The sequence below is a fragment of the Cavia porcellus genome, unplaced genomic scaffold (assembly GCF_034190915.1).
Source record: "Cavia porcellus strain 051 isolate PalLab524CR breed Dunkin Hartley unplaced genomic scaffold, mCavPor4.1 scaffold_5, whole genome shotgun sequence".
Classification (NCBI taxonomy): domain Eukaryota; kingdom Metazoa; phylum Chordata; class Mammalia; order Rodentia; family Caviidae; genus Cavia; species Cavia porcellus.
The window spans coordinates 15,356,704-15,373,263 of record NW_026947488.1 but is presented as its reverse complement, the minus strand read 5'-3'; the positions used below and the strand labels follow the sequence as shown (position 1 = coordinate 15,373,263).

Genomic DNA, 16,560 nt, shown 5'->3' with positions numbered 1-16,560 from the left:
CGAGAGATCATCAGCACCACTACCCGTGCCGTTAGGATTAGCACCCTCAGAATATCTGCTGGCCCTACCCGCATCAGCTCTCTACCATCACAAGTGTTAAGACCACCTGCAATCACCACCTTGGCACCACGGTTCCCTCTGTTGGCACCATCAACACCGTAACTGCCATCGTGGCCAATGCCATCCCCCACCATAACCACACAATCACTGCCACCCCCTTCCTGCTGGCTTGACCCCACATAGTGACCACTATCGCATTACCCGGCCCTGGCTGTCCCACCACCCTGTGCACGGAACGTGCCCAGGGCACCCACATCTGTTACATCATGTAACGAGGCAGAAGTCCTGTGGCTCAATGCAAATTGTAGAGCTGTTTCAGAGGAGAAACCAGAACACTGGAAGCCGACAGAAGAGGTCACCTGGTGCCTGACCCCGAAACCCCTCTCCCTCTGCAGATCTCATCTGGAAAGGGCCAAGAAAGCCAAGAAGGTGGACTGCGGCCAGCAAAGCCACAAAGCCCCCACTCGTCCACCTGGGAGGCCCTTGAGCTCAGGGCCCCTGTCTCGTTTCTCCCTGGGTCCCCTCACTGTGGGATGTGGCGCAGAGGAAGCTCTCACACATTTACTGAGTGAAGGGATGAAACCTGGAAGGATGAGGGGCTGCAGGAGGCTGGCTCCAGGGGCAGCTGTGACCCTGCCCACCATCTGGCTGCAGGTAGGATCCTGCCCTCTCCGATACCAGTTTCCACGCCTGGAAAATGAACAGGATCTGGTGATTAAGGGCAAGGACCTGAGCCTAATGGCTCTAATCCTGGCTGTGCCACTTAGTAGCTGTGTGAGCTGTGCCAGATCATGTGACTTCCTTGTGCCTTGGTTTCTCACCTGCAAATCAGGTCTAGGGGTAATAGGTTGACTAAGAGTTATCACCATGTATACAACACATGACAAGTGTTATACAAACAGACATCCTAGGAATGATTCTCGAGGCCACACCGCCCCCAGCCTGGCCTCTGTGAGCAGCACCCCGCATGGTGGCCCTCCCTGGCCTTCCCGCCCTTGGCCTGAGTGTCTGTACGTCACCCTGGGCTGTCCTTACCACGCGTCCATCGCTCGCCTTCCCCAATTACCACTGACCTCGGGAGCATCTCCTGGGAGTGGACGCTCCATCACCTCTAAGCAGGGATGGGGTGACAGGGTCTCCAGCTGGGCAGTGGAAGGGGGCTATCTGGGGACAACCGGGAACTTTCCAGGCAGCCAGGCCTCCTGTGGGCCCTGCGAGGAGTGGGCTGGCCGGCTGCCTCCTTCTCTAAAGCCAGGGACCTGCTGCATGCTGCCGCCAGCTGCTCGCGTGTTGATGAAAGGGGAATTGGAGCCAGGAGGGCAGGTGGGGTGGCCTGTTGGGGGGCCGGGGAGGTGGGGGGGCAGGACTGCTTCATTAGCTCGGCCGACCTCTCCAGAGTTCCCCTTAGTTGGGGGACCTTATCTTCTCTGCTTCTCCAGATCCGCTGCTCTAGGTCTCCTCTAGGGCGGGAGAGGCCAGTGCTGACTAGGAATGCTGGGGGGGCTGTTATTCTTAAGCGCATTGCCAGAGAACCTCAACACACAGGCAGGAGAGCTTTCAGGAGTGGGGAGGGGAGGCCCACAGGCGCCCCCTCCATCTCCCAGAAAGACAAGGGAGGGTGGGCCGGGCCAGGGCCCGAGGGCAGAGCACCTTCCCTGCAGTAGGGGGCGCAGCTGGGCTGAGGGGGAGATGTGAAGGGCACTGAGGGTGGACTCTGCGCAGGACAGACTGCCCAGTGGGCGGTCCCTGGCAGTGCTGAACCTGCTCCTGGGACCTCCCCCTGGAAAATGCTACAGGTCACCTCTGGGGAAAAGCCCTGACCCCTCTGGCATGAGCCAGGGGCTCAGAAGCAGGCAGCTGGGTGGGCTTCTAAAGAGCTGTGCTTCTAAGCTGTCACAGCTGCCACCTGTGGGGCTCGTCCTGGGAACTGGCGCTGGCCTAGAGCCCTCAGAGCTTAAGGGCAGCCCCGGTGCCCCTGACGTCGGGAAGTAGTTTTCCGGCCTGGTTAGAATCGCTTGGGAAGCCTTTAAAACTACCTGTTCCCAAGGCTTGGCCATTGTTTTATTTAAAATTTTTAATAGTTTCTGAGAGTGCTCTAAGTGTAGGGCAAGGACAGCAAACCGCTGCCCTAGGGTGGCTGGCGGAGGAATCCAGCCTGGGGTCTCACTCTGAAGATTCCTCCAAAGCCTCCTGACCACCGTTTATGTCATTTATAATAACCCCTAACTTCCATGACTGTCGCCTTACTTGTTTCTGTCATAAAACAAAAATCTGCCAGTTGCCTCACCTTTTGTGCCGAATTTTCCAAATTATAACTTGCCTTTTCTTATCTGTAACCTCATGCGAGCCTTAAAACAACCCCTGAAGGAGGGATCATTACACCCATTTTGTAGATGAGACAACCGAGGCTGAGCATGGACTGGGAATTTCTCTCTAGACAAAGTGGGTCAGCAGCGGGCTGGGCTCAGGTCCTAAGTCTCCCGATATTGAGATGTGGTCCAGGTCCAATGACAGGGGCTTTCTGCTGCCTGGGTCTTTGTCCACCCAGTGGCAGCTGCTGCTCAGACCCAGGTCCACGCAGACCTTACCCAGTGGCTAGCGGCAGGTGCCCCTTCGGAGCTCGGTCCCCCGTGGCCCTCCCCAACCTCGGCGTGGCAGTTCAGCTGACTGACATGCAAATTAGTTTAATTATTTCTTCTTCTAAAATAAATTATATTTTGCAGTAGCTGCAATATGTTGTGTCAGGCAAAATTACATTCAATATTTTTAAACTAATTGATGCAGCCTTGAGGAAGGCTGATTGACAGCCCGGAGCCGAGCAGGCCTGTAGCCTTATCCGATTCCTAAATTAAAATTAAATGTGCTCCGGCCCGGTGCTTCCTCCTGAGCTGGCGCCCCATCAATCTGGGGAGGTGGCAGGTGGGGCCCCCGGGGCCCAGGGGCTGAGCAGACGGGGCAGCTCAGCGGCTGCCTCTGGAAGGAGCTGAGCTTGGGCAGGAGAAGCGCTGGGCAGCCAGGAAGTCTCCCATCCTTGGCCCTCCAGTTCCTTAAGTGGAGCGGATGGGGATTGGACTGGACAGTTTGGAATGGGGACTTGTGGTTTTTGCTGACAACTATGGATCGGAAGCCTCCACAGCACTGGGCAAGAACAACCTGGTCTCCAGGTCAGTAGCGCAGAGAGGTTACTCTAGACAGTGACAGGGACGTTTGCCCTGGAGTAAGTGACATTCCTGCTGAGATCTGAGTGGGAAATGACCAGGTAGGAGAGTTTTAGGGAGTAGAATTAACATGTGCAAAGGTCCTGGGGTAGGGGCTGGGAAGGCTGTGGGTCTCATCTGAGGAAGACTTCAGTCGCTGGTAGACCCACTTGCCTGGCGTCTGGACCAAACTGAACAGGAGTGGGGGTGGGGTGGGTGTGGTGGCAGCTGGGAGCCAATGAAGGGAAGAGGGACTGGGGCCTGGACTGGCAGCCAGAGCAATGCGCCCCTTCCAGAAGGACAGCAGCAGATGCATACTGAGCGCTTGCCATGGACCAGACTCGGTGCTGTCCATCGCGTCCTGTTGGGTACTGCAGGAGGTAGGGGCTGTGCCACCCATGAGGAAATGGCTCAGAGAAGTGGGACAACTTATCCAAGTCTCGCAGGGAACAGCTGGCAAAGCCTGGACCCGGAACCCTTCTTTACTGTCCCTCCTGCCTGCAGATCCCTGAAGAAACGTCCCGCCTCCTCCAGGAAGCTTTCCTTGACTGTGCAGGGCAGCGCTGAGCACTCAGAGGATGGCTGCAGCCTACACACCCGCCAGGCCCCTGGCTCAGCCTGCTGCAGCCTCATCTCGCCTTCCCCCTGGCTCTGCCCGACCTTTGCCCTTCCTGCTGCCAGGTGCCTAGCTGTCTTCTCTACCTGAGTTGGCCCCGCCACGGGCCTCTGCTTTACCCCTCGAGGTGGTGCTCACCCCACCCCTCCGCGGCGTACTCATCCTGATCGGCATCTCCTCCTCCTTCAGTGATTTCTATGTTGTTGCTGTTGTACGCCCTGCACACAGTAGGTGGCCGATGAAGACATGTCACTGTCCTGTGGCAGCCCTGTGTCCTGTTCTGAGGGGGATGCTGGGGAGGGTCAGGGAGAGAAAGCCCTTCCTGATGCCCTGGGGCCGCACCCCTCAGGATCCCACCATCAGGGAGGGATGCAGAACGGGACCCTCGCCCTGCCTCTCTCTGGACCAGCATCTTCTGCTCATTAAAACAAAAATGGAGGTGGATGCTGTGGATCTCAGCTGTCACAGAGAAAGAGAGACCTTGAGAGAGAGAGGAGCGAGGGTGTGGGGGTGGGCGTGGGCGGGAGTGAGAAGTGGGGGGAAGACAAGAGAGCCCCTCGAAAGAGCTCAGCGAGCAGCTGGGAGGGTCCCCCCACCCACCTGCAGGGCTGGGCAGGGCTGACGGCCCCTCTCCCCCAGGCCCCAGCCCTCCCTCCTCCCCGAGGAATTAAATTACTTCTGAACACCCGGCTCTGATTGGAGCTGGCCAGCTGGGCAGGAAGATTGATCATCCCAATTACCCGCCACCAAGATGGGAGGCAGGAGGGAGGAGGGGTCGGGTGTACAGGGGGTGCTGCAGGGAAGGGGTGTCCAGCACCCAGGGATGGCCTGCTGGCATCCCTGCCCTGTCCCACACTTATCTGGTGGGAGCAGGAGGCTGGGGCACCCTTCTCTGTCTCTCAGACATGGAACATCTGGTTTGACTTCCATACGAAAATTGGAGCCTTTGGGCTTGTTTATTCCTCCAAGGGCTGGGGGAAGACTTTTGGCTGAGGTAGAGGCTCTGACACCCTAGCACCTCCAAGATTTACCGAAGAAGGGTGGGAAAAAGGTTCCTTTCTGGAGGATTAGTGAGCTCCTGATGTCTGGGCGTCCCACTGAGACTTCACGGGTATCACAAAAACTTAGTCCTTGGAATTAAGGTGACTAAGGTGTCACTCAGCTCAAGAGGAGCCCACACCTGATTTACATGCCTCTGCTGACAGAGAGCTCACTACCTCTCAAAAAGCAGTTCCTCCCGTGAGGAGCTGCCATCTGCCTCTCCTCAGCGGGCCATGGCAGCCTCCCTGGGGTTCCCCCTCACCACAGCATGCCCCCACTGGCCCCCCAGCTTGCACTGAGTTATTACTTACTATGGTCTGCCTTTCCATGAGCCCTATGACAGTGGCTAAGTCTGTTGTCACTAGATCTTAGGGACAGCCCCAAGTGGCTAATAAGGACCAGTAGCTGAGAGAGGACATGGAGGAAGAGACCCTGGAGGAAACCAAGCACTACGCTGATCAAACTGCACCGACCCCCCACTCCCCACCCTGCTCCTCCCTGCAGCCCCCACAGAGCTCCCTGTGGTCCTCCGAGGACTTCCTTGCCTCGTCTGAGGATTGAGGCAAGCTGCCCCCTTCCCCGGCCTCGGTCTCCCCAGATGTGCAAGCAGATGTGGCAGGGCTGGAGCCTATCATGGGGCATCCCCTTATACCTGTGCTTGCAGTTCCTAACCTCAGGGCATTTATTCCTGATAAAACACACAGCACAATGCCTGGCATGGTGCACGCTTCAAATAAACAGAAGCTGCTATTGTCAGTAATCTGCAGTGCCCAGTAAGGCAGGCATTACCGCCACCATTTCACAGATGAGGAATCAGAGGCCACAAGAGAGGAGGAGCGACCGCCCAAACCCCACAAGCGGGGAGCTGCCATCCAGCCGCACTTCCTAGGTGGGTGGGTGCCCACTCCCGTTCCGCTTCTGCCCACTTGGTGAATATGTGCACCGCCTGATGTGTGCCCGGGCTGTGCAGACGCTGCCCATGCAGACGGGACCCTGTCTCCGTGGGAGGTGCGGGCCGCCGTCGAGAAGAGATCACTCAACACTCATGCAAATGCATCTGTAAATCGCCAAGTGCACTCGGTGATGTGCATGCAGGAAGATGCTGGTTGCCGGAGATGGAGACGTGACTTGGCCCTGGCTGACCAGACGGGAAGTTCCTAACTAGTCTGGTTAACCCCTGCCATCCTGGACAGCTAGACATCACCTCCAAACCAGCGGCAGGCCTGTGATCCTCAGGAGGTGGCTGGCTGCAGCCCCCGGGACCTCTGGCCCCAGGATGTGTGCCCCAGACCCCCCATCCCTGTCTCTTTGAAGCTTGTCTCTTTGTAGCTGCCCTTTCCACTGAAGGATTCAGACACAAATTGTACTTTAAATTCAATATTGGTCATTAATATTTCATGATTACAAAACGTTAAAGATAATGTCAGTGGAAGGTGCGTCTGCACAGGCAGAATGGATGACTCAGAAGTTCGGGGAGAGGGGAGCCGGCATACTAAGTGGGTTGGGAGACTTTGAGGTAATCCGGTGTGACAGGCGGCGGCTCCTGGCTGAGGGCAGCATTCTCAGAGGCTCACGGAGCTCTGTGCTGCTGTGTATAAATATTTCCCCTCTGGTTCTTGTCACCTGTGTTTGTTATATCTGGGGACTGGTGGGGCAGCCATGACCCCCTTTGTTTCAGAAGAAGCCAGATGGACGACTCTAAGGAGGACACCAGGGAAGGTGGGCTGACCCTCAGCACTGCACTGGGGCCTGGTCTGCCTCCTAGAGGAGGAAGAGGTCAGGGGTGGAGCTCCAAGCCTGCAAAGACCGCTCTGGGGCTCAGGTGTCATTGTGGACCCTCCCTGAGCCTCTGTTTCCTCATCTGTAAAATGGGGACAGATAATTTTGTCTTCACAGAGGTGGCAGGAAGGTTATTTCCATGGCTCCTGACTTGTGATTGCACTGAGGAACTATGATTGGAGGGTCAGCGGTGGGGGGAGTGGGCTCTGGAGTCAGGGGGACTCCAGACAAATGACTCCCTGTCTCCCAGCCTCAGTTTCCTCCTCCACACTTTGGGGATAGTTAAAATCAGCACCTTGGGCTCATCACTATAATGGGCCTGGTCCCAAGTCACTGCTTAAGCCATAGGCAGAGTCAAGGCCATTGATAACCATTAATTCAACCACTAACCACCAGGCACAGTTCTCTCCGTGTGACTTTGTGTTTAATCCTCCCATCTGTGAAATGGACCCATTTCTTTCCCATCAGTCACTGTCCCTGATAAAGAGTAGGCAGAGTTGGTGGGTTGCAACTCAGAGAGGAGGTCTCAAACCCAGCCCAGAGGTACCCCTGCATGTCCTTAGGCAAGACTCCTACCTCTCCTAGGCTCAGTTTTCCCATCAATAAAGTGGGTACTGATCATGCTACTGATCACAATTCAATAAAAATCTATGCCAGAAGCATCAAGCCCAGAATATGTATTGAATTGTGGAGGTGTGTACCCAACCCTCCTCCCGTGAGAGGCCGCATACAGCTTGTATGCTACCCTGGCTGCTTTCTGAGATCCTCTGAGTGGAGGCGTAATGCCTGCCCTGGGAAGGGTCTCGTGGTGGGACGTTGGCAGTGACAGCCAGGTGGGGTGCATCTGTGGGAGGAAGGGGCGGGCTGTGACGCCCTGGCTCTGCCTGCAGCCCTCAGCCTCCGCTGCTCCCCAGGTGCAGGCCTGGGAGGGAGGGACGGAGGGGGAGCTCTCTTCCCAAGTCCAGCCCCACTTCCTCTCCAGCCACCTTTGTTCTGCCTCTTTCAAGTGGAGGAGGAGTGGATTCAAAGGCTGGGAGCAGCAGGCGCCCAGAGTGGAGCTGGCTTTGTGTTTTCTTTTAAACTGCAGTTGAAAGAGAGGAAGAGAACTTCAGCCCGGGGACTTCCTTGCATGCCCGGAAAGGGCCGCGTGGCCCGGGAAGTGGGAGGGAGGGAGGGAGAGGAGGAGGCAGGAAGCGGGAGAGGGCTCTGGGCGGGAGGCGCTGCTCGGAGCACTGGCCCAGCCTGTGGCTCAGAGACTGGCAGTGTTCCTGGGGTTGAGACTGCTTCTTGGCAGCTCTGGTGGCTCCTGCGATTTGGGGAAACCTGTGCGTGTGTGTGTGTGTGTGTGCGCGCGCGCGCGCGCGCACGTGTGTGTAGGGAAGGGAGAGGCAGAGGACTGGTGGCGGGCACTCCCCTTGTCCTCCCTTGGTGCCCAGTGAGGTCTGTGTCTCCACCTGGACCCCATGTCCTACCCTCCACCCCCAGCTCACACTCCTCTCAGCTCCTCGATGCCAAACCCCCTGTGATGCGCACATGAACAAGACTCTTCTAGAAACTTCTCCCCAGCTGTACTAAACTGCCCGAGACTCACTTGAAACTCAGGCCAAGCACCTTGGAGTCAGCCTTGACCCCTCTCTACCTTCACGTCACCCCCTCGGTAGGTCCTGCTGGCTCAACCTCCAAAGTGGGCCGCATCTCCACTGCCACTGCCCTTGGCGGGGCCAACAGCCCACCTCCCCAGCACTGCACCATTTCACTTCTAGCTGAGTCCCACTCTGGTTCCCAGTCCACCTTCAGTGTGAATGTCAGACGTGCCCGTAGAAACATTGTTCTTCTGCTCAAACCCTTTCTGTGACCCCCACCTCATGTACAGTTCACAGTCTGCACAGAGAGTCCACCTTTCACCAGCAAGGCTGGCCTTCTTACTGTTCCTCTAACATGTGGGCAGCCACCACCTCAGGGCCTTTGCACGGCTCTTCTCTCTGCCCAGAATGCCCTTCTCAGTAAAACACTTGTTTTACTGAAGTCTTTGTTAAAATGCCATCTCAGAGAAACAGCACCTTCTTCCTTCCCACCCCTTTCTCTGCTTTCTCTTCCCCCCAGTTCTCTGCACTTTACACCATCTGACACATCACGCGTGTCCTTTCTGTCTGGCGATGACCAGCTCCTTTCCTATCTTCCTCAAGGCTGTTTTCCTAGGCCCTGGAACAGGGCTTGACATGTAGTAGGTGCCCAATACACAAGGGAAGAAAGCTCATCTCAAAATCAGCCCTCACTCCTTGGCTTGGCATGGGACTCCTGCTGGATTTTTTTCCCTGAAAGTCAGCTGTTCCACGCAAGTGGAATCTTTGCCCCGCCTCTCAGGGCCTTGATTGACAGTTCACCTCAGGCATTGGCTCCACCCCTTGCCCCGCCCCTCGGCTTTTGCTCCCCTCCCCATATTCGCCTAAGGGCACTGCCCAGCTCACCTGCTTCCATGGCCAGCACAGTGATGTTGTGCCAGCCGGCCGTCTCGCGGTCCAGCCCCTTGCCAGTCACGATGGCACCTGTGTCCGCATCGATGTCGAAGATCTGGTCCAAATCCGAGTCGCGGTCAATGGCATACCTGAGGGGTGCAGTGCAGGGCTGATTGAAGGTGTTCTAGCATCAGAGGGAGCCTGTGTCATTCCAAGAGAGGGACCACCTGCCCCAGCCTCGCGAAAGGCAGGGAAAACCCTCCCAGCAGGGAGGAGTGCGAAGCCATCTGGGCTTGCACCTCGGTGACACCAGTGCCTGCTGTGTGTCCACGGGCGGCTCTCAGCGTTTCCGAGCCTCCGTTTCCCTCATCTGGGCAACAGAGCCAATAATAACTTGCACTCCAGGGTGTGCAGGCTGGAAGCAGGCCACGTGCCTGGAACACGGTGGCAGATGTTTCATTTTAACCTTTCACTAAGCCGTAACCCTGGACTTGGACTTGACTCCTGGAAGGGACCTGGGGGTGGTATTCTAGGGGAAAGGGGACAGAGGCATGTGAGACTCACTGGGGAGATGGCCAGCGGTGCAGAAACGGTTAGGCCTGGGACGTACAGAGCGCACCAAAGCTCGCAGGCACAGAACCGGTCCCTGGGAGACAACAGGGAGTTTTGAGCAGGAGGGAGTGGGCAGCTGTGGACTAGAGGAGGCTTATCCAAGACCCTGACCAGGAATAGGGCCCGGGGTTCCATGGAGAGGGGTCTGGTCTTTGCTGGCAGCTCCTCCCGCCTGTGAAGTACACAGCACGTACAAGCTAATCTGCGGCTTTTCAGTTGCCGCGTGAAAAAGCCCTTTGTTCCGCCTTCTACCCAGGTTTTTGTGCAGCGGCTGCAGGCCTGAAAGGCCCGTGTCCAACACATGTCTCGGGCGGCAGCGGCCCAGAGAGGCCCCGCCAGCGCAGGCCGCTGCTTCCCCGTGCTGATAACGCGGGCGGGGGCGCAGCGGGCTTCGGGCACACAAAGGCCCTCGAATGCCAGGCAAAGGCTCTTTGTGCTGCCAGGACAAAGCAGCCCAGTGGGGAGGGATCAGCCTGGCCACAGTCCCTCCCCCAGGCAGGAGGAGAGGAGCTCTTCCTCCAAACCCCAGAGAGAGAAACTGAGGCCAGGGCAGATGGAGACCAGAGACACTACCTGCTAAAAGCCCCAAACCTTGAAATGACCTTCAGAGGGTCCTTGGCTGAGTGCCCAAAACTCTCTGGGCCTCAGTTTCTCCATCTCTTCAATGGGAATAATGACAGCTGCACAGATCTGAAAGCAGTCAGGTGGGGCTGAATCCTCACTCGGCCTCTTACTGTACCTGTGTGACCTTGGACAAGTCCCTTGCCAGCTCAGGCCTCCACCCTGGATTGGCGACAGCCTCTATTCTTTTCATATTCACTGTTGTAGGGGAGGGAGGCAGGGGGCAAACTGTAAAGGGTTGTGCACAGGGGCTTAGTGGCATAGCAAACCAAATCTCTGAATCTTCAGTTAATGATCCCTCCTGTCCTCAGACTGCTAGAGGCCACACATGAGCCTCCTGCACCTGCCCAGTCCAGGACTCACTTAATCATTCCTCCCCGTAGCATGCACTTTACAGTTGGCAGGACACAGGTTCCCGGGCTGGCCCTCACTCATCCCTTCATGCCCAAACAATCAAGGCTTCTCCTTGGTAGGCCTCAGTGTATGGGAGCATAGCAGACAGGCAAGGGCCCTGTGGGGCCGATGAAGACACAGAGGCTCAGAGAGGAATCTTGCCAAGCTCAGGGCTGCTGAGCACACAAAGGTACCAGACTGAAGGGGCACAGGAGGTGAGTTCAGCCAGCCCAGCCGTGTGTCCTGGTGCAGGGAGGATCTTTTCCCACGGGGCCTTATTCACACAAAGGTGTCTCATGGCTAGCGATGACCTTACCTGGGGTTGCCCAGCAACTCCTGAAAAATTGGAATTTGGGCCCAGTTTGCGGGCTCTGTATCTTGCTAGCTTGTTGAACCATCCAAAGCCGCAGTGCACTGAGCCTCAGCTCTCTTTTGCTCCTAGCCTGGCCCTTGCAGATGTCTGGGTCCAAAGGAGGCAGAACCAGTGGCTCAGGCCTTCTGGGTGCTGTGCTCCCCTCCCCGCTCAGGCCTCCCCTCTCCTTCCCCCAGCTTCTCTCTCCTCTCCTAGAACAGAGAGGGGCTGGAACCTGACTGAAGGCAGCTGTTCCTGAGGCCACTGGGGTGGGCAGGGACAGTCGAACCAGTTAAAGACGTGGGCTGCAGGTCAGTGTGGCTGGCTGGCTAAGCCTGGGTGTGATTTTGTTCCAGCTCAAGAAGCCAAAGAGTGAGTGGGAGGAGGGATGATGGGAAGGGCTTGGTGTGCAGCAAGGACCTGGCAGTCACGAGTGGGGCAAGCTCAGGTTGCAGGTACTCCGTGGGCTGTGGGCCTGGCTGGTGTTGTTGGACCTCGTATGATGTGAATATGCGAGTGGGATTTGTGTGTGTGTCTGTTGCGTACAGCACAGCGTGTTGCAGTTGGAGGAGCAAAGGCTCAAGAGGCAGCTGCTCCACCCTGGGTCTGAAGCCAGGTCCCTGCGGCCCCCTGACAAGTCATTTCTGTCTTGGAGCCTTAATTTTCTGCAAAACAGATGTTAATCCTACCCCGGTGTTGTTGGAAGGATGACACGCATACGAGGTGCCTTGCTGAGTTCCAGGAAAATTACTCCGCCAATGGGAACTATTGTGGTTCTAATTATGATTCAGAAATGTCTGGCAGAGAGGGAGTAGGAGTCCCCCCAACCCAGTGTGTGGCCTGCGAGGGGGAGTGAGAGGGAGGATTGGGGGGGAGTGCACAGTGTAGGGGTGTTGGAGCTTCGCCAGCGGCCTCAGGACAGGAGGCAGCGGTGGCCTGGGAGGTCCTTCTTGGAGCATGCACTCTGGCTTCTCATCTCTTTAGCCAGGGAGACAGAGCAGGTGTGGGTGGGTGGGAACAGTGTAAGAATACTCTGTGTGTGTGTGTGTGTGTGTGTGTGTGTGTGTGTGTGTGTGTGTGCTCGTGTGTAAGCATGCATGTGTACCTGCCCATGGGCAAGGGAGACTGGGGGCTGGAAGGTTTGCTCTGATGCCATCTGCCTAGAGTTGGAACGCAGCTGTGTGACCTTGGGCACGTCACCTAATCCCTCTGTTCTTCACTGACAGTAGTACCCCCCTCCCAGGCCTACTGTGAAGCAGCAAACCAAGCACTGGCCACGGGGCCAGCCCAGCCCCCGTTTTTCCCAGGGGAGCCCTGTGAAAGGGTTGTACCTCCACGAACTCCTCAGATCATCCCTCTCACCCTTCCCACTTTACAGGCAAGGAAACCGAGGCTCAGGGAAGCCAGGTAGTTTACGCTGGGTCACAAAAGACTAGACAGTAGCAGAGCCAAGTTCCCAGCCTATGTTATCTAGAGTCCCAAGCCCAAGACTGCCAAGGGCCTGCCCAGGTCCACCCGCTGCATCCCGTGCACTGGGGACAGCATGGAGCACTGCGGATGTCAAGGCCAGGGGAAACCGGTTGGGCACCACTGCCTGGCTTGTGTGGGGTGTGGCTTTTTCCTGAATAAATTACTGCGTGCGTAACACATGGCCACAACAAACACAAAAGCAGCTTCCTGTGTGAGGCAGAGAACCCGAACCAAGCGGGCAGCTTGCCCGGGCCGAGTGGGGTGGAAATCTCTTCCCATGCAAAGCGGGCTGCCTGCGCTCACCCCCTCTTTCTGCTCACGGCACCCTTCCTATGACTCTGTCCTTTAGTCCCTTTAAGGTACATACTCAGAAGGCCACACACAATGCTGGGAGAGGTGTATGCAGTTGGTCCTTCTTGCAGAATGGAGAAAAATGGATGTCCAGACACCCAGGAAAACAGTAGCGTGTGCTTCCTGAAGGCCTACTATGTGCTAAGCACAGGCTCCTCCCTCCAACCCTGGCACTTCAGAGCGCAGAACATGGTACATGATAAACCTTTAACACATTCAAAGGAGGCAGGAACTATACAAGGCCCATTTTACAGATGGGGAAACTGACACTCAAAGAGGCACAATATGGTTTGCTCAAAATTCTGTACCTGAGTTGGGAACTGAGCCCAGGTTTTCTGGGAAGCCAAAGTCCATGCACTTTCTGCTATACCCCACTGTGAAAGGTCAGGTGGAAATGATCACACCCTCTGGTCCAGCATGGAGTTGCTGCTTTTGATCTTTAAAGGTGGCTCAGGGTGGGACCAGGGCTGCTAGGAACAGGGCTGGGCTCGTAAGGGCCGGTCCGTCGGCAGGGTCACCTGCTTCAGTCATCTGAGACCTCTCCTCCTTCCTTCCGGAGCACCTACGCTTTCTCCTGTCTGTGGGATGAAGTTCCACTTCCTTGCCTGGCATTCAGGGTCCTGCACAGCTCTTGCTTCTCCTTGGAGCTCCCCAACTGCCTGTCCCAGCCCAGATGAGGACTGTCACAGGATTTGCTCAGAAAAGGCCCCGCCTCCCCCTGGCCCACGTCTGTGGCCCTCGCACAAAGCAGGCAAAGCACAAATACGGAGCTGCATTGTTATGGTTTGGGTCTGAAGTTTCTCCTGAAGGCTCCTGTGCTAAAGGCTTGGTCCCAGATACAGAGGCAGGGCCAAGAGAGGGGACCGGGTCATGAAGGATCCGACTTCGTCAAAGGATTCATCTGATAGGCTATCAGGAGGGGCGGCCCCGTTGGAAGAAAGAGGCCCTTGAGGACAACTTTAAAGGGTACTGCTGGTACCTAACCTCCTCTTCTCTCTGCTTCTGGCTGCCACCAGGTGAGCAGCTCCCCCTCCGCCCACTCTTGCACCGTGATGTTCCTGCCTTGCGTTGACCCCAAAGTAACGGAGCCAGCAGATCCCGGACTGAAGCCTCTGAAACCATGAACCAAACAAACCTCTTCTCTTAAACTGTTGATGTCAGATATTTTGTCCCAGCAATGAAACGCTGACTGATTCATGAGCCACCAACAAACAAGGAGAGGGAAATAGCAGGGAGCTGGATTCAGGAAGCTGTGAGTGAGATCCCAGATCGGCCCCTTGGATCAGATGGCCTCAGGCAAGCCACGTCCCCTCTCTGACTCTCAATATACTTCCTGAGTGGTAAATGCAGCAATAGGAGGCACCTCGAACTCTCCCGGGGTAAAGGCCCTGGAAAGTCACTGCACAGTCCATTTCTGTCCTTTCCAGGTACCCACTGTGCCCTGTGAACTGTGGCAGGTGACATCTTCCAGGATCTTACTTTACTTCATGTCCAGGAACAAACCAGCTTTCTTCCTGCCGGCCACAGGGCTGTTGCACTTTCTGCTTCTTCTAGCTGGAATGCCCTCCTCCACACCGCTGCCTGGCTGGCTCTGCTCCGATCTCAGCTCATTTCTTCTGTCCTTGATCATTCACTCCAAGGTGCCCTGTGCCCCCTTTCCTCTGTTTTCTTCCTCGCTCTTGTCAATGTCTAACCATTTGCTGACTGTCTCCTCCCAGAGAAGGCGAGCTCCAGATGGGCTGAGCTCCTGTCTTATTATCTGCCTCCCCACTCCATGGACCACCAAGTGCCCCTTAGAAGCTGGAGCTGGGGCACGCCAGGCTCTGCAGCACACACGGCTCACGGGGACCCCTTTGGGTCCTCGCATCTGTTCCCAGTCTGGGATTCTCAGCCCAGTTCTGTCCTTGGCGGAATTATCCTGGCATCCCTGGGCCTGGCTCAGGGCCACACAGAGGACGGGGAGTTGTGTAAATGTTTGTGGTGTTAAATTGGACTTGTCTCAAGCTCCTGAAGCTCAGCATCTGTGGAGCCCCAGGGAAGGGGCCCGCGAAGGAGATGAAAGCAGGCAGAAGCCCGTTTCAAAGCTGGCCTTTTTGGTGCGGATAAAAGGAGGGAGGCAGTTGGAAAGCCAGCCAGGGAGGGGAGAGGACTGAGAAGCGATGCAGCCATGGACAGGGGCGCTGACCACTGCTCCCACACCCCCGACAGCCTGCCAAAGCTGCCCCTCCTCTGGGCCTCCATTTCCAGACACATGGAGGTGACAGCACCCGCCCTGGAGAGGACTGAGGCCAAGGTGGGTATTTCCGACCAGGGGATGAGGCAACACCGAGGCAGAGTAAGTGGCGGGGCAGTTTGGGCTCAGCAGGGCAGAAGCAGAGCAGCGCTGCCGGCTTTGGAAGGTCTGTGAGCTACTCAGCTGCCAGCGGCCCCCCTAGATTCCACCTTTCTGGCTCACCTCCCTCCATCACCGTCTGCCCATTTCTAGGCACACTGACTGCTTCTCGGCCCCATGCCACTGTGCAAGCTTGTCCTCCTCCCGGAAGGCCATTCTTACCTTTACAGCTGGCTACAGCCAGGTGCCTGCCAGCTCAGTCCCTCCCCCTCCAGGAAGCCTTCCCAGACCCCTGAGTCCACTTCCCAGTCCGAGAGCGGTTAACTAAGTGACATCTTTGTGCCTTATCATCTAGGGCCGACCTGGAAGGCTGCACAAGCTGGGGACTCGACACTTCCAAGAAGACCGTTCAGACGGACCACGACGGCATGCTCCTGCCTGGCACTGTGCAACACAGAAATCCTTAAATTCACTTTTGCCTTCTCTCTCCTCAATGCCAACACAGAGCGAGCCACAGAATCAGCTCAGGACTTTCTCGCTGAGTAAATATAGGGACCGGGAAGGCTCAGGGAGCCCCGGGGCCTCTTCCTCACCCATGTAACACTGGCAACCTGCTCGCCACTCTTGAGGGCCCCTCCTGAGGCCCCCAACCTTCCTGCCTTCTCTTGTATTGGATTTTCTTCCAAACTTGGACGCCCAGCTCCAAGGCCCCAGGCCCTCCCGGGGTCACCACTGGCCTCCCTCCCTGCCCCTCTCCGTCCATCTGTGTCTAGCTCGTCCCCTCTCTGGTTCTCTCTCCCAGGCCCCCTTAGGGTGGCTTTGCCGTGCAGCCTCAGCCTCGCCCCATCCTCCTCCCTGCTTCCTCTCATGGTTGGCCTCTCGGCCTCTCCATCCTCCTCATGCTTTTTATCCCTCACCACTGCTCCCACGAGTGTGGGCACAGGCCAGGCCCCGGGGACACAGTGAGGACAGATCAGGGTGCGTCCCTGCCCTCATGGAGAAGTACAGCCTGGAGGAGGGTCAGGGCTGGCCCTCGGGGTTGGGGTGCGCACCTTAGGAAGGCCAAGGAGGCCTCCTTGAGAGCCGAGAGTGAGACTTTTGAGCCAAGACAGTGAGAGGACCAAGCTCGGGGATGGCAGATGAGACCATTCTTAGGACCAGCAGGCACCCAGGCCCTGAGGGGAGGTGGGTGTAGTGGATTTGGGAGCTAGGATTAGAGGGAGGGGTTGGAGCTTTGAATGGGGAGGAGGTGGGGGGTGTAGAGGTCAACTGGAGGCCAG

General features: G+C 56.9%; 1 protein-coding gene and 1 long non-coding RNA gene across 2 annotated transcripts in view; one reads left to right on the top strand and one right to left on the bottom strand.

The window, feature by feature from the left end:
- Window positions 1–16,560, bottom strand: part of Cdh22 (cadherin 22) — a 112,437-nt gene that overhangs the window by 10,814 nt on the left and 85,063 nt on the right. Inside the window, exon 8 of the mRNA XM_063248253.1 lies at window positions 9,162–9,298. Coding sequence (XP_063104323.1) covers window positions 9,162–9,298 — 137 coding nt within the window. The remainder of the gene's footprint in view (window positions 1–9,161; window positions 9,299–16,560) is intronic.
- Window positions 14,837–15,752, top strand: LOC134475987 (uncharacterized). The gene is made up of 2 exons (XR_010047358.1): window positions 14,837–15,241; window positions 15,636–15,752. It is a non-coding gene; the product is annotated as an uncharacterized LOC134475987 (long non-coding RNA).